We start from the raw sequence: 20,060 nt of genomic DNA, 5'->3' as shown, positions 1-20,060 counted from the left end.
TGCTCCCCCCTTGCCCTTCCTCCCCGCCCCACCCCGCCGCCTGGGCCGCGCGCAGGCACGGTCGCCGCCCCCCCAGCCCAGCGGCGGGGACCTGCCGCCGGGGGTCGCGGGTGGCCGGGGCAGGGAGGGCAGAGCCGAGGGCACCCCGTCCTTGTCGTGTCCCTGGCCCTGGACCTGTCGTGTCACACACGGCATGGCCCAAGCATCCGGGACCAGGTCCGCCCGCCTCCAGGTTGCCGGGGCAGGGCTGCTTTCCCCTCCCACCCCCGGCGGCTGCCAGCCGCGTTGCGATATGCCGGGCCCTACCGCGGTTTGTCATCAACCCCAGCCAAAGGCAGGGAGCAGCCCCTGGCCGGCCGCCAGCCGTCTCCCTCCCAGCTACCTCCCCCTGGCCGGCCGCTCCGCAGAGCGGGATCCTCTTGTCTCCGGTCCTACACGTTATAGTGCAGAAACCCACGGCAGAGCCGCCAGCCAGCCCGGGGCAGCATGTCCGGTACCAAATACGTAGACTCGGAGGTAGGACCGCCGGGGAGACGGAGCCAGGAGGCTGCGAGCAGCCCCGCTGGTTGCCCTGCCGCCCTCCCGCCCGGCGCTGAGTACCTGCAGCGGCTCGGCCCCCCGAGCTTCGCGCCCGCTGCAGCGCCCCAGACCCGCAGAGGAGCGGGGCGCGGGGGCAGCTCGGCGGCGGTACCAGCGGCCGGCGGGGAGGGCGGACAACCGGGCGTCTACGGCAGGGACAGCGGGGCAGAGTGACCCGGGGATTCGTCTCTTGCGGCCGGGCCGGGGCCGCGGTGCGGACGCCGTGGTGGCAGCCGTACGGTGAGGGCAGTATACGTAGGGCGCTTACGGCGAGGGCGCCGGGGTGAAGGGGGCACGGTGATGGCCGTGCGGGGAGGGCGGTGTTTTAAGTGCAGTACAGTAAGGACAGTACGGTGAGGGCGTTGAGGTGGTTTGGGCACGGTGAGGGCGCAGTGTCTCCGGTCCGCGCGAAGGGCTGTATAGCGAGGGCAGCGTGGGGAGGGCAGGATGGGGAGGGGGCTGTGTGCGGACCCCCGGCCGCTCCCCGCGCTGCTTATGGGGGCCGCGGCTGCGCTCCGCCCTGGGGCAGCGTCGCGGAGCAGGGCCGGGCGCGGGCGGTGCGGAGTGTGTGGGGCGCGGCGGGGCGCGGGCCGGGGCCGCCTGGCGGCGGGAGCCGGTGCCGTGCCTGGTACCGCGGGGGTGTGGTGTGCGCCCCGCGGCCGCGGTTAAATAGCCGGGGCGAGAACTGCCCCGCAGCGAGGCATCCACCGCTCCGCGGGACCCGGGGCCGCCTCCCCCAGCCCGCCCTCCTGCGCGGCGCTGCCCTGCCCTGCCCAACCCTCCCCTCCTCGGCTCTGCCCTCCCGTTCTCCCTCCTTCTCCGCAGGGCTTTCTGTACACGGCGCCCATCAGGGAGCAGGGCAACATCTACAAGCCCAACAACAAAATGATGGCAGATGAGCTGAACGAAAAGGCGGTGCACGACGTGCACACCAAAGAGATCGACCTGGTCAACCGAGACCCTAAGCACCTCAACGACGACGTGGTCAAGGTGAGGGGGACGAGGCGGGACGGGACGGGACGAGGGGTGATGCCCTTTCTGGGCAGCTGCCTGTCCTGCCGACGCAGAGTACGCGGGCACTGCCAGGGCGACCGCAGCCGGCGAAACGTTTCCCTCCACCTGCTGCAAGAGGGAAAGGACCGGGGGGCGTTTCGAAAATGGTCTTTTTTGAAAGAGAGAGTGTGCAGGAGAGAGGTGGGCAGCGCTGCAGGGCAGCTCGGTGGAGCTCCTTGCAGAGACGGGTCGCATCCTCCCTCGGGCTGCCCGTGCTCTCCCCGCCGGGAGCGGGCCGGGCTGGGGAGCCCAGCTTGCGGCGGCCCTCCGGAACAAGGGGCGTCCCGGTGTGGAGCTCCTGCAGCGGTGTGCCGGCAGGTCAGCCCTACAGCTGGGACATCGCTCCCGGGACTAGGGGAGCGGGGGGAGGAAAAAGTTTTGTGACCTTACGTAACACCGGCACAGAGATTTTCCTTCCCTCGGGCACGTATAGAGGCAGGGAAGGGAGCTGGTACCAGACCAGTGCAGTCTGAGCTTGCTGTGCTGCTGGGCATGGCCTGCGGGACAGACCGTGTTCCCTAAGTCAAGTGGTTGAAAAATCAGAGGTCTTCGTGGACTTTTGGATTTGTTTCCTTGTTTTGTTTTCCTTGGTATTTTTCCTTAATGCAAGAAATGAAAAAAGGAAATAAGATAAGGAAAATCTAACTGTGCCCTTGTCTGGATTTTTTGTTTGGATTTTTAGATCAGAGTTTGACTGCTTTGACAAATCAGGGTTGATGGAGATTTTTGCTTGAAGTCACTTTGGTCAGAAAAAATAATAGTGATTGTTTTTCTCCTGGCAGATGAATTTTATACTATGCATGTGAAAATTGAGGATGGTGTCATCTGGGCTTGTCAGAACCTAGGAAAAATGGGAGTTGCCCAGCTGCAGTGGGTGTCTAAGCCACTAACTGGCTTTTTAGTGTCCAGTAGAGTCTGAGTGTGTGCAGTTCACCATGTTTTTTGGTCAGTAAGTGCCATTATTGAAAAATAGAAACATTTTATTGTTTCCAGAGAATCAAAAAGTTGAACTCTGATTCCTGAATGTATGTCAGTAAAATGATTTATGATATGTGCAGACAATATAGCAAGGTCCCAAGTAACCTCAGATTCCACTGATTTCACCACAATTTGAAGGTGATTAATATGACCAGCCATTGTGCTAAGAATTATCCCTTGGAGCAGGCTGTATCTTTAAGGAACTGTTGTCTGTTTTGCCATTTAGAAAGAAAAGGCATGAAGTTTTTATTTGTTTAGGAAAAAAAAAAAATCATCTGTGTACCTATTGCCACAAATTTTCCATCAAAATGGTTGATTTTAAAAAGGAGAGAACAATTCTTTTTTTTTCTGCTAGCCACGGAAGAGCAGCTGAATAGACAGGGAATGCAACAGCTGAAGAATGAGACTGCCTCATGTCTTATTGCGTACATCAACAGAAGAAGTCCCCAAAGCAACCAAACCTTCTGAGGATGAGTCATAGCCCCCAAGCAAGCAGAATCTGGGTGTCCACAAACTTAGCTAGGGAAAGAAAGATCCTGCTGGGTAAAGAAGGAGACCACTGATGGAAAAAACTCCTAACGGACTTGAAAGAAACTGAAGGGTACAAAGCCCATTCTGCCCTCTCTGCCTCCCACAGGGGCAATGATTAAGAAAATTTGTTACGTCAAATCATCCAAAAAAAGTTGAAAAGTAAGAATTATAGGAATAGAAAAACAAGATTTTCAGGTTTTCTTTTTGAAATAACAGTGGGCAAACACATTCATTGAAAACAAGCAAACAACCAGTACCACCTTTGTGTCATCAGGAGAGCTCCTGGTAGTGCACGTAGTCACATCAAGACACAGGAATGTATCAAAATGAACTTGATGTTAGCCAGACAGTATCTATTTTGCATCATAAAACCAGCAGCATTTGTAAAATATGTGAACATTGTAAAGTAGAAGTGTTCTCTCTTGTTACAAAGATAAATAAGAACTGCTTTGATTTTTATGAGTATGTTATGGATAGGTTCAACTTGAAAAGTAGAGAGAGGAATTTTGCCACTATTTGAGTTTATTTGGGCACCGCTTTCCAGTTCAGCTTGTTAGAAGTAGCTGTAAGGTTCAGACTCAGTACCCAAGTGACTGGCTCAGATTGGGGTGATGATGCACACATTCAGTTACTGCTTTAGGTATCAGTCTGTGATCCTCTTCTGTCATGTATCTGCCTTTACTTCAGTTTTAAATCACCCAGGCAGAATTTTAAAAACACACTTGTACAACAGAAGGAGTCCCCATTCTCAGTCAGCTACTGAAAGAGAAAAAAGAAAGTGTTCAGTGGTATTGTAAGCCAGAAGTACGGTTCAGGCTTAGCTCAGTTTCGTTTAGAGCTGTTGCATTTTTCTAGATTCAGAACCTTCTGCTTTTTACCCAGCATTTAATGTATTTCTTGCCACTTGACTATGAGGCACAATAGCATGGAAACTGGGGACAAATCAGTCAGCCATGAAATAGAAATGATTAGACAGAGAACGAGGAATCTGCTCTGTAAGCAGCTCTCTAAAAGGCCTCAGTGTTATCTGCATTCAAATACTTCCCATGGCACATTTAAAAAATAACCCTTGCTTGTGAGAAGCAAGAGACACGTTCCCTTGATGTAAAACACACAGCATCTGCTCAGCTTCCTCTGCAGCAGGTACAGGGTGCAGGCAGCAATGTCATAGGGATCCAGGCAAGAGGGAGAGACCTGATCGAGATCCTTGTATGAAAACTAGATGCATGGAGCAGCTTTATACTGAAATTACTGGTAACCGTGACTTTGCTTATGGTTTATCTTCAAATGAGCTACCAAGAGAAAGCTAAGTGCTGGAAGGTTTCCAGAAAAGTGGGGCAAATGACTGGATTTCTGTTCACAGAAGGATAGAAATGAGGCCTTACCTAACCTGAGGTCCACGGACAACGGAGTTGGCAGCTCTGTGCTGGAGGAAGCATGATGTAGTCAAATCACCAGAGAATTTCCTTCCTGTTCCAATTCCTTCAGCGGGGAGCAGGAAGGAAGGAGTTTCTTCCTCGCACGGCTGCTCTCGTGTGTCACCTTGGCAGGGGGAGAACGTGCAGTGGTGGTCCCATGCTTTGAGTCATTGGCTTGCGAAGTAGGCTAGTCCTGCAGAAGTCAAGGAGGGAATCTGGTGAGGGAGAAACAAGCTCTGTGAAGCTGGGAGCTTGCTGGTAGTCATGCTAGTGATTATACAGCTATTTTGCCTCACATTTGTATCTATTTCATATGTCTTTCACTGGATGATTGTACTGTTGGACTTGTGTCCCACAGTTTTTATTTACATGTGATGCCACGCAACAAACAGGATAGAAAGCTGTTTGTTTTGGTTTGTTTTCCCCTCATTCATTCCCTGATGACCCAGGACTCCCATGAAGGTGTCTGAAGTTCAGCCTTTGCTGTCCCTGTTTCCCAACACAATATTTGTGTTTTCCAGAGTATGGCTAAATTACAGCCTTCCAACTCCTTGGAGTTCAAAGTTTCTCAAAGTATCTGTGGTCACGTCTGCACAGTGTTTACCGAATTTGGGAGAAGCGGAGGAGAGACCCAATGTTCTTGCAGCGTGCACTTCTCAGCACTTCCGTGCTCTGTGCTCAGGGTGGGGATGGACTTGCCAGCCCTGCAAAGTCTGCTCCTTTGGGACTAGTGAGGACCAAATGTGCAGGTACATCTGCAGCCAGATTACAGTTTTTTCCGACAGTGTTGTGCCAGGAAGAAAGGCCTGTGTCTGGCCTACCATCTAGAACATAATTATTATTTTGTTTCAAACAAGTGGTGTCTATCTGCTGTTTGTTGCATAAGAGTGCTTTTCTCTCTGGAAAAAAATTCCAGTACTTGGCTAGAGATGTAAGGATGCAGAGCTTTTGTACCAAGTGTTAAACAGTTACGTATTCGTGCCTTCCACTTAAAGCTACTCACTGCAAGGAAAAGTCTGGAGTTTTTAGTTGGATGTTGACAAATACTGTAACATCCTTACATAGGCATTAGGAAGGAAAGCCCTACTCAGACATTTTTAAGCCATTTACACTTTCTACCCCTTTCTAATTAAACAGACAAAACCCACAAGATTTTGAAAAAAAAAAACAAACCAAAACCAGTTTGCCGTTTTATTTAATCCTTCACAATTATGATCCCTCACTGTTGTGCTGAGCTCGGTGTAAGTGAAACAGAGAGATGAGCAGGCAGAGCACTTCCCATCTCTACACCTGAGAACCTCCTGGAAGGAAAGCAGGAGTCGTCCCCTGCTGGTTTTGGATGGGAGGGGTAAGGGACTGAGGGCTATCACTCTGATCCTCCCCTCAGCCTGGGAGGAACATAATTCTGCTCTTCAACATGGTAAACCACAAGAAAAAGTGCTTTTTCTGAAACAAGGAATTAAATTAATATTAATGCAGACCCCCTTTCATTGCTTTCAGGTCTTGCTAAAAGTCCCATGAAAACAGGTAAATACATAAGTTGATAAATATATGAATAGAAATGTGTGCGTGTGTTCTAATCCAAGCCTGTCATCTGGACCCTTGCTATGGGCAGTGGTGGAAGACAGATAGCTCTGGAGCCAGGTTCACATCAGAGGTCAGGCCTAACCATAGGACAGAATGAGCAGTTCTCTCAAAGAGTGTGTTTCTCTCCATTGATGGTATATGCAGCCTTGACATGACACCTTACTTTTACACAACTGCTTTTAAATGAAATAATTCTTAATCTTTGTTTCTTATTAATGTCCAGCCGTGGGTTTTATATTTAAAATGCAAGAATATTCAAATGCTTGACTTTGGCTATCCACATGCTACAATTCTGCTTCAAATATTTCATCCAAAGCTAGTGTGGGAGTGAGAAATTAAGACTTGCAGTCATTATGAATGTCAGTTTATATGAAGACTGAGCAAGGCCTTGGAGTTCTGAAAAGCTGTTTTCTTTCACAAGCATTAGGACTTCCCAGACATGGAATTTCTGAGTGTCCGTAAGATTAGAGATAATAATAGCATTTGTTATAATGAAAGCATCTTTCTCAAAAAAATGTGTTTGCATTTAAGCTCATAGTATTATTAAAGCCTTATGCATGGCCCTCTTGCTTAGCATGGTGAACATGACTCATAACTCCATAGCAAAATGTTCATTAGATGGCCATGGGGACAGAGCCAAGGATTCAGCATGGATGTTCTTTTTGTTAGAATTTATTGGATGCTATCTTAGATTCAGAGGAAACAAATAATTTTCATTTCTCTTAAATTCAACAGACTTCAGTAATACATTAGAAAATTTTAAGAATATGAATTAATTTTAGGGTTTTTTAGCCCAATATATGGTTAGAAGTACCATCTTCTGTTGCAGAGAGTATGGACATCTAAAACTGAAGAAAATTATTAAAATCCAAAACTCTCCAGGGGAAAGAAGGATAAATGTGTATAGTAGAGTGATCTGCCCATGAGGTCCCCAGTGAGAATTTGATCTTCGTTTTATTTTAAGCAACAGAGAGAAGAAAATGCAGATAAACTTAAATGATTCCGTAAAACTTGTGATCTCTAGAAAACTGAAGCAAGATATAGTTCTGAACGACGATAAGTTTGCATTTCCCACAGCTCTCAAACATCCTTGTAATAAACAGAGCGGCGTGAAATCTACATTGGCAATTGATTTTTTGAGCTTTTTGATCTAGAACTACCATATTTCTTTTCTTTTCCAGACAAATGGCAGTAATAGAAACCAGCTTGGACTAAAAAGGATTTGTCATCTTTAAGATTAAATAAAAGTTATCCTATTAAATTTAATTTATTGGGGAGGCAGGTGTAACTATTAGTCTCTTTAAATTTTTCTGGCAGATTTCTTATGAAAGTGTCTTTTGATAGTTCAGAACAAACTTTGAATTTTATGCAATATCATGCTTGTCAGAAATTATGTCATCAGATTAGCAATCAAAGGGACAAATAGTTTCAGTACCACCATCCCCACTCTAATGAGCACATTACTTGATAAAACTTGCACTCAATTTTATTCAAGACTGCCAAGGAGCTGTGCTATAGATCTTAATGGGGCTGTAAAATGACAGGGTTTGTCCGTAGTCTTCTGGTTACCTGGCCCATGTACTTTATTTTCTAATAAATGGGAACTGAAGAATTCAGCTTCATAGATAAGAAGTGAGAAGACGCTCTCACAGCTGAAGGTGAAAGCATCACATTCCCTGTCCAGACTCCCACTGTGCCGAATTCATACTCGGAGTTCCAGAAAAGCCTAAGGAAGTCTCATAGAGGGATTGCAACACTTCCTCTGTCAACTTTGAAATCCCTTCTTGGAATTCAAGCAAATACTACAAGAAAAAAAAAAAACAACAGTTTTCCTTCAAGATGAGGTTAATATCTCCTGTAGACCTCAGCCATGAAGTCTCCTGTTATTTTGTGAAGTTCAAGTTCATGTACCTCTGTTCTAGTGCAGTTTAGGACAAGATCAGAACTGTAGACTAAGGTTATAATTGTATTTATGAAATATTAAAGAAATAGCTACCTTGTATTTAGAGATCAGTAATTTAAGATTTTTGCATAGGAAAGACCACCTTCTAACAGGAGAAATGCAGAGGTAATTTTTTTTTAAAAGGAATGGAGAGGCAGCTAGGTATTGCTGCTCACTCACTGTCAGCAAGAACCATATTCAGGTAGAAATGAGAGAAAAGGTGAGAACAAATTACACAGATTGGCTAACAAGAATTGCTGTGGTTAATAGAAATGTGTTTGTGGGTAGTATATCTACTTCAGATTCTCCTCTCCTCAGACTCCCTTTACAAATGATAAAGAGAAAAAAATGTTTTCCACATCTAAAGCATGCTGCAAAGCTGCCTGTCTCTCTCCACACCCTACTAGAGAGTCTAAGGTCACTATATTTCCTTTTCCCATTAGTGCCTAAATTTAGGACAGTTGAAGCTAGAGCAAGCTCTAAAAAGTCATACATAATAGGAGTTTATTACCTTAATAGCAGGTCTGTAAACCTGCATTGAGGGCCCTATGATAATGTTATATAAATAATGTATAAAATAAAATGTAAAAATATTATATAAAATCTATTTACATGGTAACTTCACTTTTGTCAATATTTCTGGATTTTTGTTAACCCCAGACTGCACTGGAATGAATAAAATAATTCCCGTTATCTTTAGTGTAGTCAAAACTTCACCTCAGTGTTCATGCTGATGAATATACTTCTTTAAACATAGAGATGGACAGACATATGTGAATGTACATACACCCAGATGTGTCTGAGTTCTTTGCTAAAACAGCTGTATCCAGCAAAGAATTGTGGAACATGTAACAAATAAATGAAGAAAGCTTCTTAAGAGTTTCTCTTTGGGAAAACTGCTGCAGTCTCCCAGTTTCCAGGGAGGAAAACAGCCACTTTTTTTTTCCTGACTGCTTACTCTGACAACATCCATGTATTTTCCAAGGAACTGGCTGACATGACATCCCCACCTGCGCAGGAAGTCTCGCTGTGTTTCAGAGGAGCGCAGGTGTCTCCTGGAGACTGATAGTCTTTCCTTCTGCTGGACTGTATGGAAACAGGACAGGCTAGGGCTTCAGGAGGAGATCTCTGGACAATGCCCGGTTGTTCCAGTGCTGACCCATTGGCATCAGTTGCATTTTTCTCACGAATACTTACACGGATTTTGATGAGCCTGCCCATCTGATAAAACAAAGCCCATCACCATGGCTTTTCTGATATGTAATCAGTAACTCAGCATGGGCAGGGAGCAGGAGGTTGTTCTCTCAGTAATTAGTAGGAAATTGCTTTTTGGCTATTTTCATCTATTTTCACTTTGTGAAATGGTGACCTGCAATCACAACCTATTTCTAAGTCAGGGCATTATTTAAATTGTTCACAATCCATTTGAATATTTGTTATGTGTGCAGTAGGGGTCAGTCCTTACTGGACTGATTTTCTTTTCTGGCCGAGAAGAGTGTAGTCCTTCAAATCTACACTCTGACATTACTATCTCTGTTTATTAAAGCATTGTTTGCTTTTGTGGGATACTCTGTAGTGCACAGGAAAGATTCACTATATCAAGACATCTGCCAGAAGAACTCACTTTACTTGCCATATTATGGGAAGCAGGCACTGGTAGACAGGGAATGTAATGCAAATTCATTGGTCAGTTTGAACAAGTAACTGGGGTGAAACAGTTCTGCTTGCTTGTTTAGAGTTTCCTTTGCCTTGAAATTGCTTGTCATTTTTCTGCATTTAACCAGCTTTACACAAAACTATGGTCCTAGCCACCTGCACTTATGGCACCTCTTTTTTTTGTTGATAGGAATGAGCCCATTGATCTGGCTAGTGCCCAGAAGAGCAGTGTGCTCTGAAGGCAGAGTTCAAGGCTGACGGGCAGAGCCTCATCTTGCTGTAAACCAGTCTAGAGGGGCTCTTGGGGTTCCCTTGCTAGAAGCTTGCCACCATACCAAGAGTCATGGTGATTTATTGCCTTGTGATGGAACTTATCCCATCTCTGGACACCGTTGGATGTTCATGTTTTGTAGTCACCCATGATATAGCCTGAGGCTCATATGAATACGCTGGAATAGAATAAATTTTACCTTAATAACATACCTGACAGCACTTAACATTTGCTGTTGAAAACAATTATTAGTGAGGAAGTGGAACATCTAGGCATCGTGAAGCTCTGTGTTTTCAGGAACAAAGTGCCAGCTTCTTTACTAACTGCAGGCAAACATTTGCTAAATGGAGATTACACAGCTCTCTTAAAAGGGTGAATGATTTTTTTAGAGTAGAAACAAGTGAAAACACTGTTCAAGTTCCTATAATTCCATGCAACCAAGGCATGGCTATGCATCCTCAGGGAGAGCACTGGACCCCTTTGCAATGGTGGCAACCAAGCGTCCTCCCCTTACTCTTTCATGTAGACCTGGCAGCCATGAGGTGCTACTGTGTGATACACTACACACTTTCAAAATAGTGAAGCCTGCTGGTGTCTGGGAAGGGAGAGGAGCAGCTTTACCCCTACGAGTCCCAACACCTCCCATGCTCTTTCCCTTAGATTCAGTAGAAACAACCTAATATGCTTTTTCATAATTTTCTGATAAACCATGGTAATGGTCAGAAAGACAAGCACTAGCAGATGTAGTAACACGATATTTCAAAGGGTCAAGGAAACATTTAGATGTGTAGCTGATATCACTGATTTAACAGAATGATTGTGATCTTATTGCTTAGGGGATTTTTTGCTTCTGCTGTGATACTTTCATTTTCCAAGCACTGTAACTGTCAGTTTTAAAGTTTCAAACAGTATGTGGAAGTACACAAGCAAATAATGATCTCAGATGCTCATGCATTTTCTAGTTTTCAATAACATGCACCACAGTCTTCTCCAAAGTTAGTAGTGCTGCACCTGTCCAGAACATCAGCTCTCAAATGTGACTCATGATCTTTTATACATTTTCTTCTGATGAATGTTTCTTTAAAGGAAATTGAATGTGTTGGGAAGTTTTACAAATTGCATTTATCACAACAGAAAAAAAAATAACATGTGGGTTTTTTTCTATATGTCTGTTTCAAGTCTTACAGGGACACAAAACAATCTGGTGAAACAATATTATACTTACAGTCTTGGTAGCAGGAGAAATCCTGTCTAAAAACAGCAAAGGGTGAACAGTAAATAAAGTTTCCATATTATGTGCTAAAAATGTAAAAAACAAAACAAAACAAAACAAGCTAGCTTGTGACTCCTTCTTGTATAAACATATATTGAGACTTGACTATAGCCCTGGTCTGGCAGAGCATGTAAGCACACTGACATCAGTGGGACAGTTCACATTTTTCAGGTTGTATGCATATTCAAGTAGTTTGCTTGACTGGAAATATTCGTGATCAATCAAGAGAGATCCAGTAAGGATCTAAGCATCTTTTAATTGACTCCAAAGGGTGCTGATGGCACTCAAAAATGTAGTCATCCTCAGTGCTTGTTTGGGTTCCTCCTCAGTGGAGTAGCAGTGGTGCCTGCCCATGCGAACACTCAGCTACTACACTTGCAGGTTTAACTAATTATAGTTGCAATCGCAGAAATGTAGTTGAGGTCAAAGCCCTCATAAAGTGCTAATGCACTTAATAATGTTTTTCTGATAGATTTCACATGGTAAATTTTTCTATGTAATGGATATTACAGACCTCTAAAAAACAAACTTCTGAGGAGAAGCACAGCTGTTAAGTAGACAATTTGAGGTTGGCATATATCTCACTTTTCCAGCCTGCCAGGTTTTGATACATAGGAAATAGAGTGGCAAGGTCAACAGGTCAACTATTTTAATATATAAAGCTTATATCCCTGAGTCAGCTGAGATTTTTTGGAAAAAACAATAACTTCACAATGCAAAGCTTTTTTAATTAATAGTTTTTTTTTCTTTAAACAGACTTTGAAAAAAGAAGACAAATTCCCCATACCATTTCCTTTTCTTGTAAATAAATCTCTTTTAGAATCAAAGCAGGTTCCTTAATTTCCTGATACATGTTTAATAAACATATGCAGAGCAAAAGAAGCTGTGGTAATTCTCATAGCAGAACCAGACAAAAGCTTCAATCAATGTAAAAACTGGCTTTACCAAACTGAATAGTAGGAAACAAAGAATAGCTGAAGTCAGGAAGTGTATTGTAGGCATGGAACAGTAGTTGATAGTGTTTAATAGCTTTGGCTGAAACAGAAGGCCATAGCAAGTTATGAGCATCCTTTGGAGGGTCAGAACAAATTTCCTTTACTTCTCTCCTGTCACAAGTGAACGTGCTTGTATTTCGTTAGCTTTACAAATAACTCACTGTGATTTCACAGGACACCCTGAGAGCTCTAGAGGAACAAACTGCATGCTGAACATGCAATATGCTGAACGAGACTAGTGCCTAACCTAAGCATGCCTTTATGTAGATAAAACAGAGTTCCTCACAGAGCTACATGCATGTGATGCTTTGGCAAAAGTGGTCTTGAGAACAATACCCTAAAAAAAGATATCTTATCCTTGCAAGCCAGTGAGGTTCATTTCCAGAAACTAAGAGTGTCCTTCTTCTCTAGGGTCATATTTCTGGCCACTTCTCTTTCTCCTGTCAGTCCTATTTTTACTTAGTTCAGTTGGACTCTCATTATCAGTCTGATGGCACTCACCGACACCAAGTGCTACTGAACTAAAAGCCAGAGGAGAGTAATAGGAGAGTGTGAGGAGTGAGAAATCCAAATGATGTAATGTAACCTATAGCAAGGCAAAATGCATCCAGTCACCTATTCCTGGTCCCTGTGAGTGAAAAACAGGATCTTTCATGGGAGTGGTTCAGTGCAGGAAGAATCTGGGTGATATCTCAGTTCCTGCAGTGTAAGGACTTATCTCTACTGCCTGAACAGTGAAACAAATAGAGCGTTTCGCAGCCAGTAGATCGGTACATGACCTGTTAGCAGCTGAGAAGTAGAAGAGCCCAGATTACCTCAACTCTTTGACTGTCTTTATTTAGACTGTATGCTGCTGCGAGTAAGTCTGGTTTTGGACAGCACCACAAATCACAGAATCACGGAATGCAAGGGATTGGAAGGGACCTCAAAAGATCATCTAGTCCAATCCCCCTGCCAGAGCAGGAACACCTAGATGAGGTTACACAGGAAGGTGTCCAGGTGGGTTTTGAATGCCTCTAGCGTAGGAGACTCCACAGCCCCCCTAGGCAGCCTGTTCCAGTGTTCTGATACCCTCACTGAGAAGAAGTTTCTTCTCAAATTCTTCTCAACCTCTTGTGTTCCAGTTTGAACCCATTACCACTTGTCCTACCATTGGTTGTCACCGAGAAGAGCCTGGCCCCATCCTCATGACACTCACCCTTTATATATTTGTAAACATTAATAAAGTCACCCCTCAGTCTCCTAATGTTCATGTTCATGTTCCAGTCAAAGACAGACTATCTTAACACATATGATTTCGCAACATTCTTACAACTTTTAGGGAGATGACAGCTTAATTTTGACTCTATTCATCTGAGAGTTTTTAGAGTTGCCAGGCTGTTTTTCTGACCTTTCACTCTCAATTTCAGTTTGGTATCTTCCTCATTCAAAGTAGAGAAATGTGGAATATGGGACTTGAGGAATAATGAAGTGGGAAAGATATGGCTGTGGTTCCTATAGCACCATCTATTCAGCTTCTGTGCATTGGTAGAAACATTCCAAGAGCTGTTAAAATTGCTCCAAGGAAGTAACCTTTTGACAATTGTTGGTTGCATTAATATACCACTATTATAATCTCACAGAGAGATTGATTCCTGTGTACTTTTAGGACAACTGTGTATGACTTGAGCTGGGAAATCCTGGCCAAAGATATATCGTAAATGTTCTAATATTAGCATAATCTTTTGGAATGAGGACAGGGCTCTCCATCTGGAAATGCTATATGGCATGATTCTTCTGTCAGCTCCCCATGGAGCTGAACAGAACTCCTTGAATGTCTTGGAGCACACAACAGGCTAAATGCATTATTGAGAATCACGATTACAGAAATTTTATTCCTTGATTGTAAAACAAATTAATTTACTGGCTTCTATTTTTCAGTAAACCATTCATTGTCATGAATTATTTTGAAAGAAATCGAATAACAGGCCAGTCTTACTATTTATTTTAAAAGTCTAGGAAACTCACATTAACCTATACTTTCTCTTTGCATGCTTTGCTGATAAAAATAGGTCACACTTAGCTAAATTAAAGATGTAATCATGAAAAGGCTGATGAAGCTCAGTGTAAGCTTGCTTTCCTGCTGGCTTGATTGGCCAGTTAAAAAAAAAAAATACAAGAGAGATTCTTCCACAACTGAACTGAAAAGTAAGACTTTAGGCATGACCTTGAATAGTCCTCACTGCATTGAACAGCTGTATGGTGCCTCTGTGCACAAACTGGCTCTGCCAAGGATCACAGCATCAACAAGTGGGAAGCACGCAATAAATTGCCGGAAGTTTTACTATAAGAGGGCTATGCTCAACCACGTAGTCTTCATGTAGTATCATTTTTTGAGAAGCTACTTCTTTTTTCTGTAATAATTTTGGGTTTTCTCACCATCTGCCAATCTTTGTTACCTGATTTTGAGGCAAAAGTTGATAATAAGCCATTTGCTTTGAAAATGAGCTGCCACAGGACATGGGCTACAAGGAAAAGCTTGCTTTCAAGTAGCTGCAGGAACAGATAACATAAGCATGCTTGCTTGTAAACCAAAAAGAAAATACAATTGCCCCATGAACTCAGGTGTACATTTTTGCAACATGTATAGTCAGTTGAATAAGAATTATTTCAGTGAACAATATGCAGATGTTTAAATCATCTTAATAGTTTTTTTTGTGTGAATAGATGTGAGTTAGATGCCATCAGCAGGAGGTATTGTTAATATTGACTTCCCAATGTATATATCTACAACCTTCTCTTCTTTCCTAAAATCCCATGGCTGATAAAAGGACATCTGATTGCTTCATTTAGTAAAAAGATCACAATACATCCAGGAAAGTTTCTTGCTCTGTCTTACTAGACTGCAGCTAACATTTCATGGCTCTTTCAAGTAATTATTTTATGGCCAGTGTACTTCAAAAAGCTAATCTTTTGTCAGTTTTTTAGTCCCTAAACATGAACTTTTATATCTGATGATGCCATAATGAATGTGGAGAGTATATTGTTGCCTGTGGTGCCTTTCCCAGAATCAGAGATATTTTCACCAGTGCTTCAATGTTGCACCTGCTAAAATTACAGAGCCCAAATAATTTCCAACTTCCTGTGAACTCAGCGGTGAATGTCATGTATTTTTTATGGTGTCTTTAGACACTGATTTCAAGGAAACTGTTTCCTAAGGTTTGTACTAAAAGTGCATACGTACAACCTACAGAAGCAGAAGTTATTTCATATGCATAGAACTATTGCGAAGAGAGCCATGACTCAAACTCTTTTTGGTTTTTGTTTTTGTAGCTATTATTTAAAATTATGCTGTTCAGTTTCAGAAAATCCAAACAAGCATTTGGTTCTGTACATCTTTGTAGACAAGTGCACAGCACTGGGGTGTGTTCATTGGGTATATAGCCAACACAAATTCTGCCATTGGTTTCTGTGGAGACAGAATTTCAATTCATGCTACCTTTAGATGTGATGATGATGGTGATGATGAATTCCCATCCTGAAGAATCATAGATCACTTTCAGATCACCAGAGCCAGTTCAGAGTAGCAGATGAAGCATAGAAGGTTTATAGTTTGTGTTATCTGATGTCCGGAGAGAAGCACTGGCAGACAGTGATGGTGGCACAGCACAGGGCAGTCGGAGTGTGATATTTCAGCCCAGCAATAGGTTGAATTAAGGCAGCTGGATAACAGACGTTCAAGGTAGCTGATGTCAGCTGATTCAGAAATTTCAGAATTTTGTTGTTTTTGTTGAAGAAACTGGAAAGTCCCGTTTTGTTGGTGTTTGTTTTTGTTTTTGTTTTGGTTTGTTTTGTTTTTGTAGTGAGATGGTAGCTTCTGTGTGGAGGCGATTGAATACTCAACAGGAGAGAGGGAGGAGTTATTTCCCATTTTTGTATAAATTTTAGATTAATAGAAGTGATTGTGAGCATTTTCCTGCAGTATAAGCAATACTTGTACCTCCTTCCAGCATGCTAAGGTACTGTTGCCTGAGTTTCTGAGGCTGTTGGCCTGTGTCATACTTACCCTGCTCCTGTAAATCTTCACTTACAGCAGCAGCAGCATCTCACTTTGGGATCCTGTCCCAGGAATGTGATTTCTTTTTTTCTTTTATCTGATTTAAACAGCCATTTAGTTTCTTGCAGAGGAATTGTGTTGTAATGTACTCTTTCCTGTTGAATGCAGCACCTATACAATTGGTTGTGCTTACTAAATTAAATATCCTGTATTGTGGGTTATATCAAACACATTTGTGTGACAAGGAGCTGAACCATCATCGCAATTCTGTTAATTTTCTAATAGAAATGTTTTGACAATTAAGCTTCCTGAATAGCTCAGTATTTCAACAGAAAGCAGTAAAATATGCCTGCTGGAATGCACTGCTTCCTTAGGTGACTTTTTGAAAGATTTATGAATAGTTAAAACTATGAAATATGTGGAAGTGTTCCTTCTAAATATTAGTATGTTATCCTGCCCATGGCTTCCACGAACAGTGTTATCACATAAACAGTATAGGCTAGAACAAAAAGGGCTCTAATGTGAGTAGCCTCCTTGAGTTTAATAAGATGGAAGAGCTCTCTAACTCTTTTAGACTAAGGAGGAGCTTGCTCTGCCTGATGCTGAACCAAGTCCAGCATCTTACTTTTCAGTTAACTGATGACTATCTATGCCTGTTTCAAAGTGTATATTTAAATAGCTAGCCTCATCATTTATTCACAGTCAAAATTCAGCAAGGCTATACAAGGAACGATTGGAAAATTGGGGCGAATAAAACCCATTTTATTGATGCATGCTTGAGGTGTGTAAAAAGCCAAAGTAGTGACTGCACTTATTCCATTCATAAAGATGTGAAACAGTTACATTAGCCAATGAAAGCATGATTCTGTTCACCTGGTTTGTCCCTTAGGGCTGTAAGAGATGAGGAAATTATATACAGTTTTGTGGACATCTCCATCTTGAAGTTAGATGTCTAATTTTGAGCTAATCATTAAGGCTCTCTGGTAGTCACTGGAAAAATATAGTAGCTGAAGATTCATGGCTTAAATGATGTGTTAAAATGGGTTAAATCAAGTTGGGATGTAGGATGTACATGCTTGCATGTTTTGTTGCAGGGGACCAATGCTCTTCAGAAAAGGTGTTTCTGGAATCCACCCTTGATGCCAACATCTGACTGACCTGACTTTGTGTTCTTTGCTGCAGATTGATTTTGAAGATGTGATTGCTGAGCCAGAGGGAACACACAGCTTTGATGGGATTTGGAAGGCCAGTTTTACCACCTTCACTGTAACTAAATACTGGTTTTATCGTTTACTGTCAGCAATCTTTGGCATTCCTATGGCTCTCATCTGGGGCATCTACTTTGCCATTTTGTCATTCCTGCACATCTGGGCAGTGGTGCCCTGCATAAGGAGCTACCTGATTGAGATCCAGTGCATTAGCCGCGTCTATTCAATCTGCATCCACACGTTCTGTGACCCACTGTTTGAGGCCATAGGCAAAATGTTCAGCAGCATCCGAGCCACAGTACGGAAAGAAATTTGAGGGACATTTCAAGAAGACCCATCAGCCTAGGAAGGGGGCAGGGTTTTTGTGTTGTTTGAAGTGTTTTGGTGCCAGTTTTGTGTTTCCCAAAGCAAAGTACAGCAACTGGTGGTGGATATACTGGCCCAAAACAAAGAATCACTTGCTCAGTTTCTTTTTCTACTGTTTATTCTTACTGGACTACTTGCTTCGGGTATTTTTTTTCTTTTTTATTTTTTATTTTTTTTAACTTCAGTCTGCATTTCAAACTAACCTTAAATGGTTATTCTTCCATGCCAGTTGCATATCATTTTGCTGGCTGCTCAGTTCAGAGACTGAAGTGTTGTTGGATGACTTTTTATCTCACCCTGCATTCCTTGTGAGATAAATCCACAGTGATACTGAAGAACGACAAAAATGCTTTCCAACACTGTAAAGCCATTCGTTTTATTGTGGCCAAAGAGCACAGAGCTATTGAAGCAGAATGAACGTGACCAGCTGGCAGGTTTTAGCAGAATGTTCTTTTTCAATTGGATTGTCAGTTGACTGCAGCTATTTACAGTCATGGCCAGATATGGTGCACTATGAATAAATTAGTTAAGTAAACAAATTAATTAACTAATATATGTCCTGAAAATCTAACACTTTATGAGGTTGGAGACATAGACATGTGAGAGCTTTTCATGTGCATAAAAAGCTTCAGTTGGTGCCTTTCTGTCACATTCTCTCTTGGAAGTTTGCATCCAGCCATTTCTCAACCTTTGCTAGGATTGCAGAAGCAAACTGCAGTTGAGAACTAAAACTGGTCATTATGGAAAAGTTTTCCCGACTGTGACTTATAACACCTCCCTTAGAGAGCATTTAGGTGCTTATCTCATAGGCTTCTTTTGGTTTTGCAAAGTATTCATATAAATGCATATTGCAGGTCTGCCAGAGATAACCCTGAGTTACAAGAAAAATGAAGGTGTGCCAAGCACAAACCATATGAGGCCAAGGAGGGGCTGGCCCGGAGATAAACTTTTCTGTCAGCTTTCTAAATTTCCCTACCAGCAGCAGTCAGCATGCCGCTAGTACACAGATTATTTTCGGGAGAGTTGATCTTTCCTGAGTCAAAACTAATCCATCACTAGAGGTGGTTTAGAAACTTTACACATTTGTGGGTTGTTTTGTTTGTTTTTAGCTAAGCTGCAACATCAGGAAGTCTTAAAGGGAGGGTGTTGTGTGAAAAACTGCCACGTTGCAAAGTGCAAGGCCTAGGAAGCAAAGCCTTTGCGACATGTTGTGATGCTGTGACCTGCAGGAGCTTTTTGCCCTCACAATAGTACTGTGTTCAGAGACGCTCTCTGCATCCTCATATGGTTTGCCTCAAACATTTGTAAAAATAGTTGTGAGGCTGATCAGCTTTATTGTAAACCAACTTGGGGCCTGAGCCTGCTCCAGTTGGGATCTCCAGCAAACCACTTCTTGACCTCGGAGAGTGCAAGACTTGCCCTTGGGATGAGCATGGAGCTGTCTGGTACACCTACAGCTTTTTTATTTAGCGCTGATATTTCACATATTGCTTTACCTAACACGGGAGTGCCTTCGGTTCAATTTCTGCCAAAGCATTGAAAGCTTTAAGAAATGCTGCATTTTTTATTGGGGGAGGGAAAAGGGGAGAGGGTGCACAAAAAAATTACGAAGCTATTAACTACTATTGTTTGCATTTAAAACAGACACTGGTATGGATATAGTTTTATGTTTTTCTATGTACATAATGAAGAGTGTACTATTATAGATTTTTTTCAGTATTAAAAACAAGCAAGATTGTAAACAGAAATATTTTATCTTTTTATGAGGAAAATCACGCTGAAGAATATCTTGAGTTACCATATAAACTGTATATCCTGAAAGATGTCTGTTCACTTAGAGTTATTAGCCCCTAATCCAAATACATTGCTGATCCAAGACATTTACATTGTTGTTATACGCTTACAGATATAACTGACACTTTTTTAAAATTCTGCATGTACATTAAAGACTACAATAAAAAGATCTTTAATGGTAGCTCCTGTGTGACTTGTTTTTCCTTGGAAGTCATGTAAAAAGTCTGATTTTATTAGAAAGAAAAGCCCAATATTTCTTGATACAGAAACAGAAAGTGGTGCCATTTGTTTCTCAAGAAAGAATGCACAAAACTATCACTTCAATTTGTGGTTCAAGATCTGACTCAAGAAGGTTCTTCCCAACGAAAAAGTG

At 42.6% G+C, this 20,060-nt stretch overlaps 1 protein-coding gene across 1 annotated transcript; it reads left to right on the top strand.

Annotated features, from left to right (window-relative positions):
* Window positions 1-486: 486 nt before the first annotated feature.
* CAV1 (caveolin 1) lies at window positions 487-18,388 on the top strand (the record flags this gene model as incomplete). The annotated part of the gene is made up of 3 exons (XM_080355041.1): window positions 487-516; window positions 1,405-1,569; window positions 17,502-18,388. The coding sequence occupies 3 exons, from the start codon at window positions 487-489 to the stop codon at window positions 17,841-17,843; spliced, it is 537 nt and encodes a 178-aa protein (XP_080211167.1). The 3' UTR covers window positions 17,844-18,388.
* Window positions 18,389-20,060: the final 1,672 nt, after the last annotated feature.

Source organism: Nesoenas mayeri (assembly GCF_963082525.1).
Source record: "Nesoenas mayeri genome assembly, chromosome: 1".
NCBI lineage: Eukaryota > Metazoa > Chordata > Aves > Columbiformes > Columbidae > Nesoenas > Nesoenas mayeri.
This window is presented reverse-complemented; position numbering and strand designations above follow the sequence as displayed.